Here is a 19,404-nt window from a genome sequence, read left to right as displayed (position 1 = left end):
GGGGGGGGGGGGGGGGGGGGGGGGGGGGGGGGGGGGCGTGGGGGGGGGACCGCCCCCCATGAAACCTTGTCCCCCCCCCCCAGTCGCCCCCACCCCCCCACTGAGATTTTGAGTTTCTAAAAAAAATATCATTGATCTACATGACGCCATGGGCCCTATTATGTTCCACAATGTATCTTTGCTTAGAAAATATTGGATAAAGTGGTCAGAAATTGCCTCAGATAGCACCACAGAGCATTTAGAATCCAAAATTTGTCGGGGCCCTTAAGCGGGCCCCGAACCCCACGCCTATAGCTCAGCCTGGTAGCTGATTCAATGACTCCAACCTCGAAAACAATGTTCAAAAAAATTTCTTATGCCTCAGCTGAGAAAACCTCGAAAATTATGTTTAAATTATTATCTTTTGTGCTAGGATAATTATTGGTTAAAGTGGTAAGAAATTGCCTCAGATCACACCACAGAGCATCGAGAATCCAATTTTTTTCGGGGCCCTTAAGCGGGCCCCGAACCCCACGCCTACAGCTCAGAATACCGATAGCTGATTTAAGGACTCCAATCTCGAAAACGATGTTCAAATAATTATCTTTTGCTAAGAAAATATTAGTTAAAGTATGGAGGAAAGTGGTAAGAAATTGCTTCAGATCACACCACAGAACATCTAGAATCCAATTTTTTTCGGGCCCTTTACGCCATAAGGGCTACGCGCTTCGCGCTTCGCGCTCGCATCACTAAGTTCTGATCAAGGTATGTCCCCCCCCCCCCACTTTTGAGAAGCGATTGACGCCCTACATGACGCCCCCCCCCCCATGAAATGTTCCAACCCCCCAGCGCCCCCCCCCCCCCCCCCACTGAAAAATTCCTGGCTACGCAACTGCTCAAACATCTATGTTATCGCAAACACTAGCTTGTTTGCTCAGTGGATATCGGATGAAACCTTGAGTCCTTGGGTAAGAGCGACATCAGCTGCACCATTACGTAATCGAAAGTCAGTCAATCATACATCTGCATAGACTGCATGGCCTGATTTTTTTTTAAGGACAGGTGACGACAAAGCAATTGTTGTTAATACTTTCACACCGCCCTCCCCTATCAAAATGCCTTTTTCATTAATTGTAACAGTAAGTACAACAGAGCAATGTCCCTCTCTATGGTCTCATTGACCTTCCATACATAATTGCAACCATATCCACCCCATTTATCATGCTCTGTATGTGTTGTAGCAGTGAATCCTCGATCCTTTGGCCGCGTATCAAAAGGTAAGGAAAAACACATTTGCCCCCCCCCCCTCCCCACACAATCTGGATCGAAGCCTGAAATACGAAAATCTGCTCAGTTATTATGCAATACTATAACACTGATACGAAGAAAACCCACTGACAGGTTGGCCAAGATAAGTATTGCACAATGCTTGAGTGTACAGAGGCCCGCGTGTTTCCAGGGTTGTGTATACATGACGCCTGTACTTGTTGGCTCGATGACTATAGATCGATAGTTGCGGCCGAGCTAGGTCACTCTCACCCCGCCCTGATCATTCCCAGATTCAATTGAGTCCACTCCAGGATCGCACGTACGTACAAAATGGCAGGCACTACCAAACTGTATTACATCTGGAACTTCTTCGAGAAGATCCAACCAGCTGGATTCGTAAACAGTTGGTTACAAGCAGCCAACTATGTAAAGACCAACAAGGACTACATATCAACCCAACTCCATCGCAACTTGAACCCTGATGGTACGGTAGTACATTTTTTGTTATGTTAGGGGCCATTCAGAATTTTCAATGTTTTAAAATTTCGACTTTTTTTCCAAATTATTTTGACCCACCCACCCACCCCTAATTTCGATTAATAAAAAACTGAACATGTACATGTACATGCACTTGCATGTACATAAAATATGTGATACCTCACCAACAAGTATCTTTTAACGAAATTCAATCAGAATATTTATCATTTTTTTAAAACATGTTTAGTTGTTGTGTTACTTGTTGGTGTCCCTGCCACACTGTACGATGGTGTAGCCGTGCGTTATGCACGTGGATTGTTTACTTCGTTTTGACGGGGACTTTACTGAATAGAGTCTGGTGACTGTACATAGAAATTTCTTTGAATAAAAGTCGAATCGTTCATTCATGTGCACTTGTTGTGCAAAGCAGGGGCAGTGGTTCAAGGATATCTATGTCGACTTGCAAATAGTGTGCAAGAATAATACAACAATCACAATACAACGACGCTGTTTAGATATTTCACTGTGTGACACAGTGAGAAATTTTGGAATCATAATGGCGTTTCTAAAAAAATTATCATTGATCTACATGACGCCCCCCCCCACTGAAAAAAATCCTGGCTACGCCACTGACAGTACGTACAGGGACGAAGTTGGAAAAGAAACACGCATCGCGATATCGGAACGTTTGCGCGTAGTTCAGGCAAGTCAAAAGATCTATCTTTCTTTGTTTTTTTATCTTTTTTCCATGGAAAGTGAATTTCGATTTTCAATTATTTAGCTTGACCCACCCACCCACAATTTGGAAAAAAGATCGAATTTTAAAACATTGAAAATTCTGAATGGCCCCTTATGTGCGCCAAACAAGGCCAAATTTGGAATGCCCTTTTACCACAGATTTCTGGGCTTATGATCACCCCTCTCTTGGGTCTACCATCCGAAATGTCCGTGTTATTCCCGGATCCGACAAGGATAGTTAGGAACCCCTTTGCTTCTGCACGGGTCGGGCGCTCTATGGGTAAAATCCAACCCTGTACAGGATCAGGGTTCAGAGGATTTATCCTATATTAAAATATCATACGGGATGTGTTTTGGTCGACATCTCACGAACTATATGCTGTCATCCCGCGATAATTTTTTTTAGTATCTCAACATCTTGTGTGGCACTTCCGGATCTCTGTATGAAACTTGGTTCTTCTTGGTTCTTGGTTGGTTCATCTCCTTAATACTCCGCGTGGGAGTTTATACAGGAGACCAGAAACACCAGGGCAAACCCCTTCTCTTAGCGATAAGTGTCACTGGGTTCTTGAAAAATAGCTGGCGCGTAAAAACAACTACATAGGTCGCCAGATGGGCGCCAGAGGGTCTTAATGGTCTCCGATGAGCGCCAAGGTCTTTGAACATGCCGCAAAACAATCGCAACACCTCTGCGCCCTGGCCAGTGTGGTAATGACGCATCTCGGGCGCTGTGCGACATTGAAGTGGCGTTGAGGCAGCCTATGGGCGCAAGGCAGTCGATGTAGTCTCTATGAGAAAGTAACTCGACTGTGATGAACTTGTAGAATAAGTTTAATACTGGACTGTGTATTGACCGTTTTGTCGTGGTATTTATACAGTGCAAGTGACGTCACATGAGCGTATTTTGGTCGAATAGAGAGCGCGACGCATGCTACTAGGACGTATCAACAGCGAGCAGAGCGTAGTGTGGGCGCAGTGACAGCACCTAGATCGAGTAATTGGGCTTGACAGGGGCGCATAGAGAGCGAGTTGAACGCATCGTAACCGCGGGAAGAGCACAGTATGAGCGTAGCTTGAGCTTCTTTGAGACAGAAAGTTGTCTTTTTATTGCGTCCTCGCTGCGATTGTTAAATTTATTAAAACAAATTGGTCGCCGTAAGGTCTCCTATGAGAGCGCATATAATGTGGCAGGCCCTTTACGGGCTCGAACCCACATCACTGTTGCCTATGAAACACCAGAGCATGCCGGTGTTCTTAACCGCTAGGCCATGACGCTCCGCCTCAGCGCCTCCATCGTGCAATGATGCTCAACACGTGCCGTAAATGGTGTGTGCTACCACCCCCACCAACAAAATCCTGGCGACGTCCATGCGCAATGTTATTATCCTAGCATATAGCTGCCGTATTTTTTGTATTAAACTTAAAGTCAACTTAATCGCGTTCTTTGTTCATCCTTACTTCACAGGTGCCTTCAAGTACGTGAATCATGCTGCGTTCGACGGACTAACATTTGAGGGGTTTCAGCAGAGCAAACCATCAGAGGCTTGGATAAGAATGATGAAGGACTCAACGTCAGCAGACAACGTGGCCTATCCAGGTAGGACTTCAGACATGGTTCAGATCAGATCTTAATTTAAAAAAATGCCTTTAATGAAGAGTAGGCCTAATCGTTAACCACAATGATTCTATATTCATTTATAACAATTGAAAAAATAACCACATGTAGATGAAAAACCTGATGGGCTTTTCCAAATAAGGCCTGTAAATTGCAACAGAATCGTTGTGAAACTAAGTAATCATTCTGAATCGCAAAGAATCACAGACAACCAAAAAATAGTCGCAGGCATGGATCATCAATCGCACCAGCTATATCCGACTAGATGATTCCATTTCTTTTGGTGATGTTCGGACCCATATAACTGCTATTAGCCTTTTGTTCATTCGACTGCATTGGCAAGCCGTTAATTAATCACGAGGTCAAAGTTCAATATTGACAAGTGAACAAAAATCATTGAGCTGCTCAAGTTCAGTTTCGATCTTAAATCATTTTCTTTCAATTCTTATCTATAAGGTGGCTACACTGAGATTACAACAAATACTGGGAAGCCATTAGCTCCCTGGCTGCCAAAAGATGACAAGGGCGTCTTCATCATCACATCATTCAAGGTGAGTTTTCCCGTACCCATGTTTTATCTAAAAGCAAAATAACACAAAGGGGCCTAAATTAAACCAATGTAGCAAAGAAAAGGCGTATCATTCCAAATGTCTTTGTGTTGCACATTCTCATGGCGCATGTTTGTTTTTTCATGATATTTCAATAAGTCCTTTCTCGATTTGTAACCATGAATGGCCAACAATGCCAAGTTTTGTATTGGTTGAACGTTTTGTCCAGGCCGCTGATGAAAACGATGCCACGCTTCAGGAAACCTTTGAGAAAGACTGGATGGAATCTTCGGGCGCTAACTTCATCCTTCAGAAAGCTCCCAAAGATCTCGGTATCTCTCACTTAGGTCTATACAAGAAGTTTACTCCGCGTCCAGGATTGAAGTACGTCCTCCGTGCAGAGCTGGAAGGTGTTGGAGAGGATTCGGAGGCTGCAAGGAGCTTCCTGAGTCAGTTGAAGGCCTTCAAGTTTCCCGATTACTTCGAGCGTGTCGATACCGATCTGTACAGGGCTGACCCCGAAAATATCATCTTCCCCGACGCAGGAAAGAAAGATCTTCCTGAAGGACATAGTTATAAGCCTTAGAATCCACTAAGACCATCACGTCTTAAATCTTTGACATCCGTTGACTGCATACTATTTTAAACGTCTGTATAGTTTCAATCTGTTTCTTTGCATAAGCTATGGGATCTGGCAGAAAACTTTTAACTTGTGTTTGATTCTCTGGTGTTTTCTTTTTAATTTCTCAGCTGAAGTCACCGATGTAGCAAGAAGTTGTTGCATTTGGCGGAACACTGTTCGTCCCTAAATAAACAATAATAATTGCGCTTTTTCTTCGTAATACAAAAAGCTTGTTCGACAGTACTACAAAGAGTGAAAGGAATTTGTTTTGCTTGACAAACCTGCATAGTCTGTTTTTCTTTTTAGTTCAGGTTTATTTTGAGTCACTTTACTTAATTGAAATAGTCGTTCAACTATGATGCAGATTTTGTTTTCCGGTGGAAAAACGGTTTTTCTATTTTAAACGTATTCCATGTAACCCCGAGCTGCATTTGTTTGTTTAATTGTATGCCCTAACTACAATGATTAATAGTAAACGATGATAAGCTATTTAAGGTCGTCCTGTTTAGTATAATGAAAAGATTGTACTTGTTCACGAAACGAAAAAAATAATGGCCAGGCAGTGGTCCTAAATTTCCAAGCCACGAATGAATCTTGGTAATGAGTGAAAGTCAGGGTTTTACTTGTCAGCCGGACTAGTGAACCAGACTCTTAACCAGTCCACCAGTGCACCAGAATGTCATAAACAACAACGTGCATACAATGTACATGTATAACTTTATCCTGAGGCAATCTTGTCGGTGTTTTCAACAAACATATTTAATTAAAAAGAATTGAAACATACACTAACTGATTAACGTTATTAATATATTAAATAAACCATCTGTTAATAAATTAAATCAACTTACAAAAAAAGAAATTATCCTTTTTTTTGGTATTTTTTTTCTTCAAATGATGACTAGAATAGATCTACTCACATCACGTGTTCGGCCCAAATGTTTCCGGTCCCATTTTCCTTTGCGACACAAAAGCTATCAAACATGGACGCTCAAAAAGACAAAAAAATAGGGGAAAAATATAAACGTCACGACAAGAGAGGAGGAGGGTACCAAGCGGTATCAGCGTGCACGCCATGAAAACCGGCGCGGCCACGCGTGAGTGGCGCAAGTATCGGCGATAAGACCTCCGATAAATACAGAAAAGCGGAAAATGCAGACACAGAAAAGAGAGATCAAGTTAGGCTAAGTAAAATAAAGGAGCAGAAAAAATCTTTCTCCACTGATGTTTTCTTGACATTCTACGTTGTTAAATTCGACCAGATTTTATTACGTAGGCCATGGTTTTTCAACGAGCATTCATGCTAAGTGCCAGAGAAAAATAGAGGGCGCTGTGTCGCACGCTCGTTTATAATAAGGTCACACGATATGCTGGACTTTTTGAACCTTCCGATGTGCCACTTGTACTGTTCTTACACGAACGCGCGTCCGTACTATTTTTCATAGTCGCTTGTATTTCGCGTAATAACCCCAATGCTGTTTGGTTTTATGGCTTTATATGTCAACATAGTACTTTCCCATAGTGTCTGAATATATTCCGATCCCAGATGTCCATTGTTTATTTTGCCATCGATGTCTATTGATTGTTTACCCCCCCCCCCCCCAAAAAAAGGATTTCTTTTTCATAAAGGAAAATGAATATCAAGAAAACAAGACAAATTTATGAATGACATCATGTTGTATTCATCACTTTAGTAAATTCATAAAAGCTGGTGTTGTTGAATGTGGCAAGGCAACAATAGCATGATTGATTGCTTGGGTAGGTCTGGCGGTAAAACCCAGACCTCAAAGGCCCCTTTATGTATACAAAGTAATGGGAGACTCTTGGGGCAGCACTTTGCTTTGCAAAAAGCTGGGTCACCGGTTCAACCAGAGTTCAAGCGGCACTTACCATGTTATTTGGCTTGCTTTGAACTAGGAATACATGTAATATGAGATTTTTTTAACGCAGGATGAAAAAGTAATTGCTTTTTTACGGCGAAGCGACTATGAATAATAGTACAGTGGCACACCGGAATGTTATTGCTTTTATGAAACTATACAAATTAAAACGCAGTGCTAGTCTGTTTTCTTCTTATTAGTGGACCAGCCAAAGTGGAATATTACACTTTGGACTGCATTTTTTGGTAATAGCAGGCAACCATGTCAGATCAATCAGTCAAAGGATGGAGAACAAAATGTAGGTGGATGCCACCCTTAATTTATACCCAAATATACCTAATTTGCATAAATCCCTGTCGTGTAATATATTCATTCCCATATTTGGGTATATTCTTAATGTTATTATTTTTTTTTGAAAAGTGTATTTTGGTGATTGTACACCTTGACCTAAATAACATTTTCTTCTGCATTTGACTGAATAATTATGAGGATATAGTAACGATCCAAAATGGTTATCATCATACCCCAAAAACTGCCCGCATTTACCTTGTCTCCAGATATCATCAAGTAGTCTTGCCAAACCTCAGTATCGATAGCTTCCGCTTCACCAAGTTGCTTCCTTCCACAGCTACCCTATTAAAACCTTTTGGAAAAGCATGTGAACAATGATAACATTGTGATATGTAGCTCAGCAACCAAAACAGGGAAAAACATGCTGGTTGTCCGTAAACTGGGCTTAATTTAGGTGATGAGTCGTCTAACGTGGGACATTTGAATAAGTTCAAGGAAATCCCCCTCACCCCCCCCGAAAAGAAGTAGGCTTGCAATAATTATGTCATTGTCAAAATGTTTTTTTTCCATTAATTTTCTTTCCAATAATTTTGGGAATTGCCTTGAACTTTTTTCAAGTCTCCCACGTTAGGCAACCCTTCACTAATTACGCCATTTAACAGACACCCCGTTTCCCCGTGTTTGTTTGCTGGGCTAAATATCACAACGTTATCATTGTTCACATGATTTTCCATAAGGTTTTAATAGGGTAACTGTGCCAGTAAGCAACTTGGTGAATTTGAAGCTCATCAATACTGAAGTTTTTTTTGCAAGACTACTTGAAGATATCTGGAGACAAGGTAAATGCATGCAACTTTTGGGTATAATAGTAGCCATTTGGGATCGTATGTCCTCATAACTATTCAGTCACTTATATACTTTAGAAAATGTTAATGAAGTAAGGATGGGCAAGTAGAATCTCCAAAATAAAATTTTCAAAAAAATAAAAAATAAAAAATATACCCAAATCTGGGGAAAAATATATTACACGGCAGGTTTTAACGATTTATGCAAATTAGGTGTATTTACGGTCACAATTAACGATGGCACCCACCCACATCTCGTTGGTTATGGTTCAAAGAATTAATTGATTTAGCAAGGATGCCAGCTGTAACCCCAAAAGGCCGTGATTTTTTTGATTAGGGGGGTATTTATACCCCACAATATTTTCTAAAGACTGTCCGTTTCCAATGATATGCCCTTTTTCCCCGGCGCTTCCCCCCCCCCGCCAATATTTTTGTAGGAGTGCCCCTTTTTTATTACGAAGTGCCCTTTTTATAAAAAGAATTGGTACCCTTTTTATGCCAGCAGCCGTTCGGGTGCCTTTTTGTTTGTTTGACGCACGTATCTCCCTGGGCCCATTATTGTCCGTTACGGTGTGAATAATGGTCGGTTTTGAACAGCCCCCCCCCCCCCCCCCCCCCTTTTTGATTTTACGGAGGCCAAGTGTCCGGGAAAAAACACGTGCTTACATTTTTACCACGGATGTGCAAGTGCCCTTTCAAAAAATGTAACCCCCCAATCAAAATGACCGTGCTACCCCACTGAAAAGTACACAACAAATTGTGTTTGACCGTGTAAATCCAGGGTTGCGGAATCCAGGGTTGCGGAGTAGACATGTTTATTCAATGACCGTGACGTGACTAGACATAATCGTCGCGGGCCGGGTCACGACCCTCATTCATAGACACCATTCATCTTCACTGTACGATCGCAACGTACATTCATTTCGCTTCCAACGCTGGGCAAGAATGGCAGGCACTACCAAACTGTATTACATCTGGAACTTCTTCGAGAAGATCCAACCAGCTGGATTCGTGGACTATTGGTTACGGGCAGCCAACTATGTAAAGACCAACAAGGACTACATATCAACCCAACTCCATCGCAACTTGAACCCTGATGGTACGGTAGTAGTCTAGTGTGTATCTTATCTATCCATAATTCCATAATCAGCATAGCAGGTCGTTTTTATAGTTTGCATCAAACCTACACTAAAAATCGTTCATTTGTTATTAAGGTCCCGCCAAGAGCTATAGGCCCAAATTTGAATTGCCTATATATTTCTGCGCTGATGATCTCTGGGTTTACCATCCGAAATAGTCCCGGGTCCGGAGATAAATGAACCCTTTACTTGATACTAATACTCAGCACAAATCCAACACAGCTTCCATACGCCGGGATCAGGCGCTCTACATGGGTAAAATCCTACCTTGGATCTGGACAGACAGGACTGGTTCAGAGGGTATCTAAATGCACTGCTATGACACTCCACTGGTGTATTAGCGTGAACGGTATTGGCATTGCCTACCCGTACCGTACCCATGTTCGATGAAACCAAATTCTGCTCACAGTGGACCCACGGGTTGGCAATGACTGTAAAATGACAATAATCTTTTCTTTGGAAAACTATTCAAGTCTTTAATCGTCACTGTCTTCAGCGTTTTCTTCATCTTCATCTTGTTGGAACAGGCCGTCACATGTGTTACGGTGTTTATGCATTATCCTGTTCAGAGCCCTATTTACTTCCATGCCTGTATTCAATTTTCCTTGGATGTCTTCTACAATTTCGTGCTGGGTGCCATTATCTTTCAGATGTATGTAACTTGACAAAAAATCTTTGCATTTGTTGAAAAAGATTCGCTTGACTGCCAAAAGGGTCTTCACGTTGGCTTTTTCCTTGGCCTGATCTTTACTCATATCCCCGTTGATGTACTTTTCATATTTTGCACTCCACATCTCATCGGTGGCTTCTAGGGACTCTTTCAACCAGTCTCGATATGCGGTGTTGTCTTCCAAATCCGAACTAGACTCATCTTCATCAGATAATTCGTCATCTTCCACCTCCATGACGGATTCCGAATCATTTTCCTCAAGATCGTCGTCTTCATCATACGTAGATTCAGTTTCATTGTTTTCCATTTTCGTATCTTCAAATCTACGGCTTTTAAATTCAGGTTCAGAATTATCCACCTCAACTTCATCTACGTTAGATTCATCTTCAGCATGTGCATTTTTCGGTATGTCTCAAGAGGTTATATCTCCGTCCGAAGCTTTTGTCACACATGTGACAAGCATAGGGTTTGACTGCAGAAATAACATTCATGTTGGAGCTTTGAAGCTTAATCTCCGAATGGTAAGAAAGTGATGAAATCATTTAATATATAACTACTCATTTCACTGCTCATTTACTCATTTCACTGCTCATTTCTTGCTCTTTTGATTACTCACTTACTCATTTTACTGCTCATCTGCTAATTTCCTGCTTTTTTGATTACTCAGTTACTCATGTCACTGCTCATCTGCTAATTTCCTGCTCAGTTGATTACTCATTTCACTGCTCATTTATTCATTTCACTGCTCATTTACTCATCTCTTGCTCTTTTGATTACTCATTTACTCATTTCACTGCTCATTTACTCATTTGTAGTAATGAGCAGCGAAATGAGTAGTTACATATTAAATGATTTCATCACTTTCTTACCATGAAAAGTGAATATAGAAAGTCTCGACCGTTTTTTTTTCTGAAGCGACAGCGGTGCAATATACGCCTTTCGCTCGTATCCCCCGCCCTGCAAACAGGACGCTGGGAAGGGCTGATGAATTTAAGCTCTGATTGGATAGATTTTTCGTGACCTGTGACCTGCAAGTCATCACGACCACGACCCTGCAAGGTTTGAAACGGCCATTAAGACCGAGTCACTATTCTTTTATTCCTATTCATAAATGCTTTTTTTTGTTGGAAAGCGTAAGGATGAAGGAAAATCTGAAAAACTTATTTTTGTTTTTGGAAAGCGTAAGGATGTAGGAAACTCTGTAAAACTTATCTGTTTTGTACATTTTATCTCCCGTCACTTTCTGAGGTTCCGTTTGGAATTCACGAAGGGTCAAACTGCATATTATGCGACGCTCAAATTTGTCCAAATGGTCCGCAATGAAATAGAAATCACATCCGGTAATGAATGTATGCATTTCTATGATAAAGTTTTCGGATATCATTTGCGCGCATTAGCTAACCGGGGCTTTAAACAGCTGCGATGCGATGCGAGAGTGCAGCCTAACCTACACCAATTCGAGACTTGGTCGCCGCCCTCAACTCTTCTATATCCAGCATTATGGTCCTCAGCTCCCCTGTGTCACTGAGACCAACATCCCGCCGCAGCGTGTCGATGTACGTGGCTCGTCTGCGCCCCCTCCTGGCAGTTCCATGAGTCGGCTCCCACAGGATGGTGTTGTGGGCTGCTAGCTCCGGGTGGCGGATGCAATGGCCTGCCAGAGCCAATTTTCCTCTCCCTGATCTTGTCTGAGATGTGTGGAAGGTCTCCAAAAAAGGTCAAGATGCTGAAGTGGTCTCTCCAGGAGACATTCAGAGCCATGTAGACACCATCAATCGACTTCTCCTGCTTTATGAGGGCTACGATTCAGCACCGTAAAGCAGCACTGACTCGACCGTTGCAACAAAGAATGGCCTCTTGAGGTCGTCGCTGAGCTTTCCCCACCTTCTTCATTGAGTGGGCCGCACTCCATGCCAGAGCCCTCCCGATCTTCTGCTCCTTCTCTGTTGAGGCAATGAAGGACCGAGGTACTTAAAGTCCTTCACTACCTCGACCACTGTCTTCTATCGCCAGTGGCGACTGTTGTGCCCTCAATGTTGAAGGCTAGCACCTTTGTCTTTTTGGCATTAATGTGGAGGCCAATCTTCATGCACTAAGATTCTACCGCAAGAAGCAGCACCCGCGCTTTTTCTGCCGTGCCAGATATGAGGCCAATATCATCAGAGAAGTCGAGGTCGGTCATCATGACAGGGCTAACCCGCCTTCTTCTTCTAGGTGTGAATGTGAAGCAAAGCTCCTCTTCCTTGCTGTCAATCGCTTGCCTCAGTGTATAGTCGAGGACCAGCACAAAATAGAAGGGGACCAGTGTGTCACCCTAGAGTACTCTCGTCAGGATCTCAAATTACTGGGTCGCTCCGTCAGGAGAGAGCACCTTGGCGCGAGTGCCATTGTAGCCAACTGCAACTGCCTGGACCACCTTCTCTCGGACACCATAATGCACGCACTGTTGAGCCGTGGTGCGCTTCTGCCGCGGAAGTCGTTCTGTGACGTTCTGAGCAAAGGACCTAGAGCGGGTCTGAGCGCGATAAGCAGTATCCTGTTCTAGATTTTGGCAAGAAGGGGACTTAGATTGATGCCCCGATAATTGTCCGTCTTGATGAGGTCCCCAGACTTGGGAGTTGGGATGATATTGATGATACTCCAGAGCGCTGGTAGTTCTTCAGTATCGTGCTCTAATTTATAAAATTTAGAGCGATATCATTCACGGGGACATGTTTCAGGACTTCCCGGGTTACTCTGTCCTCACCGCAGCACCTGCCACACTTTGATGCTGTTCTTGACCTTCAGGTATTCTTCGATGTAGAATGGATCATGAGCACAGGCGTAGCCAGGAATTTGGAGCAGGGGGGGCCAAGTGTGACCGGCCTTTACCAACCTGAATGCGAGCGCGAAGCCCTTACGGCGTGGGGTCCGGGGCCCGCTTAAGGGCCCCGGGAAATTTTTGATTCTAGATGCTCTGTGGTGCAATCTAAGGCATTTTTTGGCCACTTTCTTCTGACTCTGAATCAAATTTGCTCGTGTTTACAACTTTAAGGTTAGATTTTAAGGGGGGTGGTGGTGACTGGTATGACTGGAATGCTGCTGTTGTTCAATTTTAACGTGTTTTTCGATGGGGTTACGATCGAGAATAAGCTTTATGTGGCCTCTCTGGACTCCCATATATTTGCACTAAGTTTAGTCAGGCACCATTTGCAGTCATCAGCCGACATTTGAAGAAAAAAACGGTAAAAAAATAATTTAGCCGCGTCGTCGCACCACTTTTTGGGCAAGCCCCATACCAGAAACCGGAGACTTTTTTTTGGCCTTAGTATAGTTCGTTTTTTTTATTCGGCGAAGCGCGCGCAAGCGTTGACACGACGAACACGGTGCGCCCGGTTGCTATAACTTCGTCGGATCGGTGCGCGACATGGCGTAGCTAGCTGCAATCGGCTAGTGAGAACGTGTCTCGGACGCTGAATTCAGGCCCAATTCAAAACATGAGTCAACAACTTTTGATTTGAAATCGAGATCCTAGAATGTTGTTTTTCTCGAAATATACAGCTGAAGCTGAGCTGAAACTTCATCAGGTTAATTGTTCAGCACCCTTCTTTAGATTTTGAGCACTTTTGTTTCTTTAAACGAACAAAATGCACAAAGTTGCAAAATACTATACCTTCAACATTACGTGCATGCTATGAATAAAATAATGTAAGTCTAAGCGTGCTAACTATTAAAGACTTCGGTACGTGTACATGGATATGTACGTGTCACGTACGTAGCATTTTTTATTTCGGACTACACATATTAACATACTCGTATAGTTTCGTTTAAAATAGAATTCGCGTTTTGGTAAAAATCTATTTTAATATTTGTACATTATATAACATTCCTGTTTTTTTTGCGTTCTTTTTTTCCTTTTTTTTTTTTTACCACACACAGCAGGGGGGGGGGGGCATGGCCCCCCTGGGCCCCCCCTTGGCTACGCCTATGGGCATGAGACTTTGCCTTTTCTTCAGCTGCAGCTGGTCATGTGAACAGCACATTCCACTGATGAAGATCCAACTGCTCGGCCCAGCTGGGGTTTGAAATCAGCGTTTACCTTCTCGTAGGTGGGCTGTCATCCAAGGGTGCGAGCCCGAACAACCCGTGTTTGGAATCAGAGTTTCTGTCTCCTAGGTGAACTACCTCCCAAGGTTAACGAGCTCCACCTCCCCGGAGCAAACTGGTTTAAGGCGCAAGAAACTCGCCTTCACACCCCTGCCCTCTGTTCTAAACGGGGATCGGCACGTGAAGGCGGGCAGTAGGAGTTTGAGTTAATAGAAGAGGCTCTTTGAGACGCTGATCATATTGGACATGAAGAGAAGTGGCTCAATCTTCCTCACCGCCCCGATCATTTTAAGACCTTTGACCACAAACAGCTGCAGTTGGATGTGTTTATATAGGTCACGATAAGTTACCCAGAATTACATCCCCACTTCATTCACAAGATTTCGTGAAGCTCATAAGCCCTTCCCAGACAGGGCGGATGTACGAGCGAATATACTCGTATGAAACTCAGACACGGAAATTTCAGTTCGCCCGTTGGTTCTTGGCTTTATAAGATCCTTCTTCAAAGTACAATAAAACTAACGTAACCCACCAAGAATGTTGATTAATGTTTCGGGGAATTTGAGTTGTCCATCCAATATAACAGTGTCAAACTTTGCGAGAGTCACTTGTTCACCGCAAACAATATTTACGCTGCCATGTTTGTTTCTGTTTTATGCCCTCGCTTTGATTTGCAAGACGGCTTGCTACCTTGATAAAGGTCTATTATCTGCAGGATGTCGAGTTTTTTTGTCGACATCTTACGTATATGCCGTCTTCCCGCGATAAATTTATTTCAGTATCTCAACATTTGTTTATGGCACCTCCGGATCTCCGTCCGTATTGCTGGAACAGCGCCTCGCTGCAGCGTGAAATGATGTTCACCACCTGCCCTTCAGGCGTGTGCTTTACCCCCTCCCCCCTCCCCCCAACAAAATCCTGGCGACGTCCATGCGCAAATTATCATTGGATAGCTGCTGTATCAACTTAATCGCGTTCTTTGTTCATCCTTACTTCACAGGTGCCTTCAAGTACGTGAATCATGCTGCGTTCGACGGACTAACATTTGAGGGGTTTCAGCAGAGCAAACCATCAGAGGCTTGGATAAGAATGATGAAGGACTCAACGTCAGCAGACAACGTGGCCTATCCAGGTAGGAATTTAGACATGGTTCGAGTTAATTTTTTCAGATATAAATGGATTTGGAGGATTAGTGTGTTATAGCAAATACGGTTAAACTGACTTGTTTCATGTTTTGGGCTTGAATCATGTTCTTGTAGTCTGGTTCCCTAACCCAACTTGAGATGAAATGGATCAAGTAATAGACTTTCCGAATTGTAAGGTTTGAAAATCAGTCTAGAACGCGTGTACCCCTGTGTAATCAATGTAAAAGAAAATGCGGAATAATTGAATACGAAAAGTTAGGAGCACTTTAAAAAAAATCTGGTCGGCCGACCAGCGTTGGAAAAATACAACTTTTCTTCAAAATGTCAGCACACCAGGAGCCACGATTTTGCAGGATGCTTTAGACTGTCATTCCGTAACATCCAGTAACTTATTTTGGGATAATTTGATCATTTCGTTTTTTTGATGTTTGCAATTGTTGTATCTTCCCTTTAATTGAAGAATATGCGTTATCGTAATCGTTTACCGCATTGAACCTATATGCCATTATAACAATTACAAAAATAACCACATGTAGAGGAACAATCTGCATATCTCTCTTACCCGCGATTAAAACCTGGGCTTTTCCAATTAAGGCCTATAAATTGCAACAGATCGCTGTAAAACAAAGCAATCATAGATATTATATCAATCGCAAAGGATCACAGACAACCAAAAATAGTCGCAGGCATTGAACAGCAATTGCATCGGATAAGCCTTTTATATCCGTGAAGATATTTTCATTTCTTTCGGTGATGTTCGGATCTATAACTACTGCAATGTATTAGCCTTTTGATCATATACAGCATTGGCAAGCAGTTAATAATCACGAGGTCAAAGTTCAATATTGACCAGAGCGAGTGAACAGACATCATTGCGCTGCTCAAGTTCAATTTCGAGTTTAAGTCATTTTCTTTCAAATCCTATCCAAAAGGTGGCTACACTGAAATTGCAACAAATACTGGGAAGCCATTGGCTCCCTGGCTGCCGAAAGATGACAAAGGTATCTTCATCATCACATCATTTAAGGTGAGTTTACCCGTAGGCCTACCCTGTTTTTATCTATTAAAGCAAAATAACACAAAAGGGCCTAATGTTGCAAAATAAAGACATCTCATTTCGGGGTCCACTCATCAGTCCAACGCCTCATAGGTCCGACTCCTCATAAGTCCGACAAAATCGCATCCCCCAACCAAATAAAGGCCCATAAGTCCGACGCCTCATAAGTCCGACGCCTCATACAGGCTGGTTAAAAAAAAAGGACACCCACATTTGACAGCAATTTTCACCTATTTTTAAAAATTATTTTTAACTGTCGATTAGTAGCCATTAAAGTACTGGCCGTTAAGCAAATGTGACGAAAAAATCGTTGCATTTGCACATTTTGTCGTTGAGCTATGCTAATTTGATCATTTCATGTGCGAAACCTGTTTGTCCATGGAGGTATACATTCCCTTCGCTTGACTGAGCTCAGCTTTCGGAGCTTTTGAAAGGGCATGGCATTTGATTGTTATGTTATGTAATGTTAAGCAACAATGAACTTAAGCCGACAGCTCATTGAGTAGATGATCTTAACACTGACATGAATAATTGGACAGCTTAAAAAAATAGTTACCATGCATTTTTTCACAATGCATAGTTAAAGGCCTATATTTTACTACTATGTGAAAATTTTTTTTAAAATAAGTTCATTAAGTAGGTAAAAATTGCTGTCAAAAGTGGGTGTCCTTTTTGTTGAACCACCCTGTAGCTCCGACGCCTCATAGCTCCGACGCCCCATTAGTCCGACAAATTAAATGCCTCGTTTTTCCGAAGTCAGACTTATGAGGCGTCGGACTTATGAGGCGTCGGTCCTATGAGGCGGAATAAATAAATTGTATGCCTCATAAGTCCGACGCCTCACAAATCCGAAATTTCGGACTAATGAGGCGTCGGACTTATGATACGGCCCCCTCATTTCAAATGTCTTTATTCTCCGTATTGTCATGATGCATGTTTGTTTTTCATGATATTTCAATAAGTCCCTTTTTAATTTGTAACCATGAATCGCAAACAACGCCGAATATGCTTGTATTGATTAAACACTTTGTCCAGGCCGCTGATGAAAACGATGCCAAGCTTCAGGAAACCTTCGAGAAAGACTGGATGGAATCTTCGGGCGCTAACTTCATCCTTCGGAAGGCTCCCAAAGATCTCGGTATATCTCATTTGGGTCTCTACAAGAAGTTCACTAAGCGCCCTGGATTGCTGTACGTCCTCCGTGCGGAACTGGAAGGTGTAGGAGAGGATTCGGAGGCTGCAAGGAGCTTCCTAAGTCAGTTGAAGGCCTTCAAGTTTCCTGATTACTTCGAGCTTGTAGATACCGATCTGCACAGGGCTGACCCCGAAAATATCATCTTCCCCGACGCAGGAAAGAAAGATCTCCCTGAAGGATATAGTTATAAGCCTTAAAATCCTCTTAAGGATTGAAATACAAAATGCAGATCATCACGTCATAAATCTTTGACAACCTATGTCTGCATACTTTAAAGGCCTATAGGTTCTATCTATTTGTCTACTATAAGCTTTGGAATATGGCGGGAAAAAAAAACTTTACAGTGTTTGATTCTCTGGTAGTTTTTTTAAATTTCTCAACTCAAGTCACCGATGAAGCCAAGAAGTTGTTGCATTTGGCGGAACTCTGTTCGGCCCTAAGTAAACAATTGCGCGTTTGCTTCGTAATACAAAAAGCTTGTTCGACAGTACTACAAAGAGTAAAAGGAATTTGTTTTGCTTGACAAACCTGCATCGTCTGTTTTTCTTTTTAGTTCAGGTTTATTTTGGGTCACTTGTTAATTGAAATAGTCGTTCGTGTATGATGCAGATTTTTTTCCGGTGGAAAAACTGTTTTTCTATTTTAAACGTATTCCATGAAACCCTGAGCTACATTTGTTTGTTTAAAGGGTTATAACTGTATGCCCTAACTAGAACGATTTGTGGTAAACGATGAAAAGCTATTTTAGGTCTTCCTGTTTAGTATAATGAAAAGATTGTACTTGTTTGCGAAACGAAAAAAATAATGGCCAGGCTGTGGTCCTAAATTTCAAAGCCTCGAATGAATCTTGGTAATGAGTAAAGGCCAGCCGGACTAGCTTTCGTGACATTTCTACAATTGTACGATGTAAATTCGACCAGATTATTATAGGTCATGGTTTTTCCACTAGCACCGTGCGACGCGTTCATACTGTAACGTCTCTCTTGGGTGGGGCACATTATCAATCAAGAGTCAGATAAGATACATCTTACACACACTATTCTATACAATGTGTAGTTTGGGCGTACATGATTATCTGTGTACAGTCAGGGTTCGGTCTTAACTTGTTTTTGTTCTCTAGCCAGCCGGGTTACTCAAACAGACTCTTCTTAACTAGCCAGCCGGCATTTTCACTGGCCTGCGTGTTTTTTTTCTTTTATAGAGTGTCTCATAAACAAAAATGTGCATATAATGTAAAACATGTATAGAGCCTGAAAGTTGATCCCTGGTGGCGCGCTTGGCCCCTCGAAAACGAAATGTAACCTGTAAAAGTCCGAGATTTTGAAATTAGTTTTGGTACATTGATTTCTTAAGAATACCACCCTCGGAATTTTATGGAAACTGAAAAATCGCATGTCGTGAAAGAGAAATATCGTGCCAAAAATTGACCTCTCACTTACGAAAAGTTTCGTGTGTATTGTGGAACTCGATCACTCGTTCAAGCATGTACATTTATGAACTAATTTTGTGGCGGTCATTAGGTAAAAACTTCAACTTAAACTGGAGACTCGTTTTTGTTTTCTTATTTTTGTTTTGTTTTAATATTTTGTGAATGTTTGCTGTTTGTATGTGTTTCTTAATGCCGAATAAAAAAAAATAATAATAAAATGTCTTTTGGGACGGATTTTTTTGGAATAAACTTGAAGGAGTTATTTTCATTGACAAACAAATCAAAAATGACCGTTAATAAGAACTGTATTAAAAAGAGCCAAACGAGCCTGAATTAATCTAGAATCCATGCATCGGATGTACGTAGGCAAATCTTTGCGTATCATTTTCGTTCTCACGCAAGTACGCGATGTGAAAACAGAC

The 19,404-nt window shown here is 42.2% G+C and overlaps 2 protein-coding genes across 2 annotated transcripts; both read left to right on the top strand.

Annotated features, from left to right (window-relative positions):
• The first annotated feature begins 1,378 nt into the window (after positions 1-1,378).
• LOC119731246 lies at positions 1,379-6,087 on the top strand. The gene is made up of 4 exons (XM_038204331.1): positions 1,379-1,732; positions 3,929-4,060; positions 4,535-4,629; positions 4,856-6,087. The coding sequence occupies exons 1-4, from the start codon at positions 1,579-1,581 to the stop codon at positions 5,210-5,212; spliced, it is 738 nt and encodes a 245-aa protein (XP_038060259.1). The 5' UTR covers positions 1,379-1,578; the 3' UTR covers positions 5,213-6,087.
• A 3,047-nt stretch (positions 6,088-9,134) lies between these two features.
• Positions 9,135-19,272, top strand: LOC119731247. Its single transcript, XM_038204332.1, has 4 exons — positions 9,135-9,360; positions 15,157-15,288; positions 16,234-16,328; positions 17,394-19,272. The coding sequence occupies exons 1-4, from the start codon at positions 9,207-9,209 to the stop codon at positions 17,748-17,750; spliced, it is 738 nt and encodes a 245-aa protein (XP_038060260.1). The 5' UTR covers positions 9,135-9,206; the 3' UTR covers positions 17,751-19,272.
• The last annotated feature ends 132 nt before the right edge of the window (positions 19,273-19,404 follow it).

The sequence above is a fragment of the Patiria miniata genome, unplaced genomic scaffold (assembly GCF_015706575.1).
Source record: "Patiria miniata isolate m_02_andy unplaced genomic scaffold, ASM1570657v1 HiC_scaffold_23, whole genome shotgun sequence".
NCBI classification, from domain to species: domain Eukaryota; kingdom Metazoa; phylum Echinodermata; class Asteroidea; order Valvatida; family Asterinidae; genus Patiria; species Patiria miniata.
The sequence above is the reverse complement of the archived record's forward strand: the minus strand, read 5'-3'. Positions and strand labels throughout refer to the sequence as shown.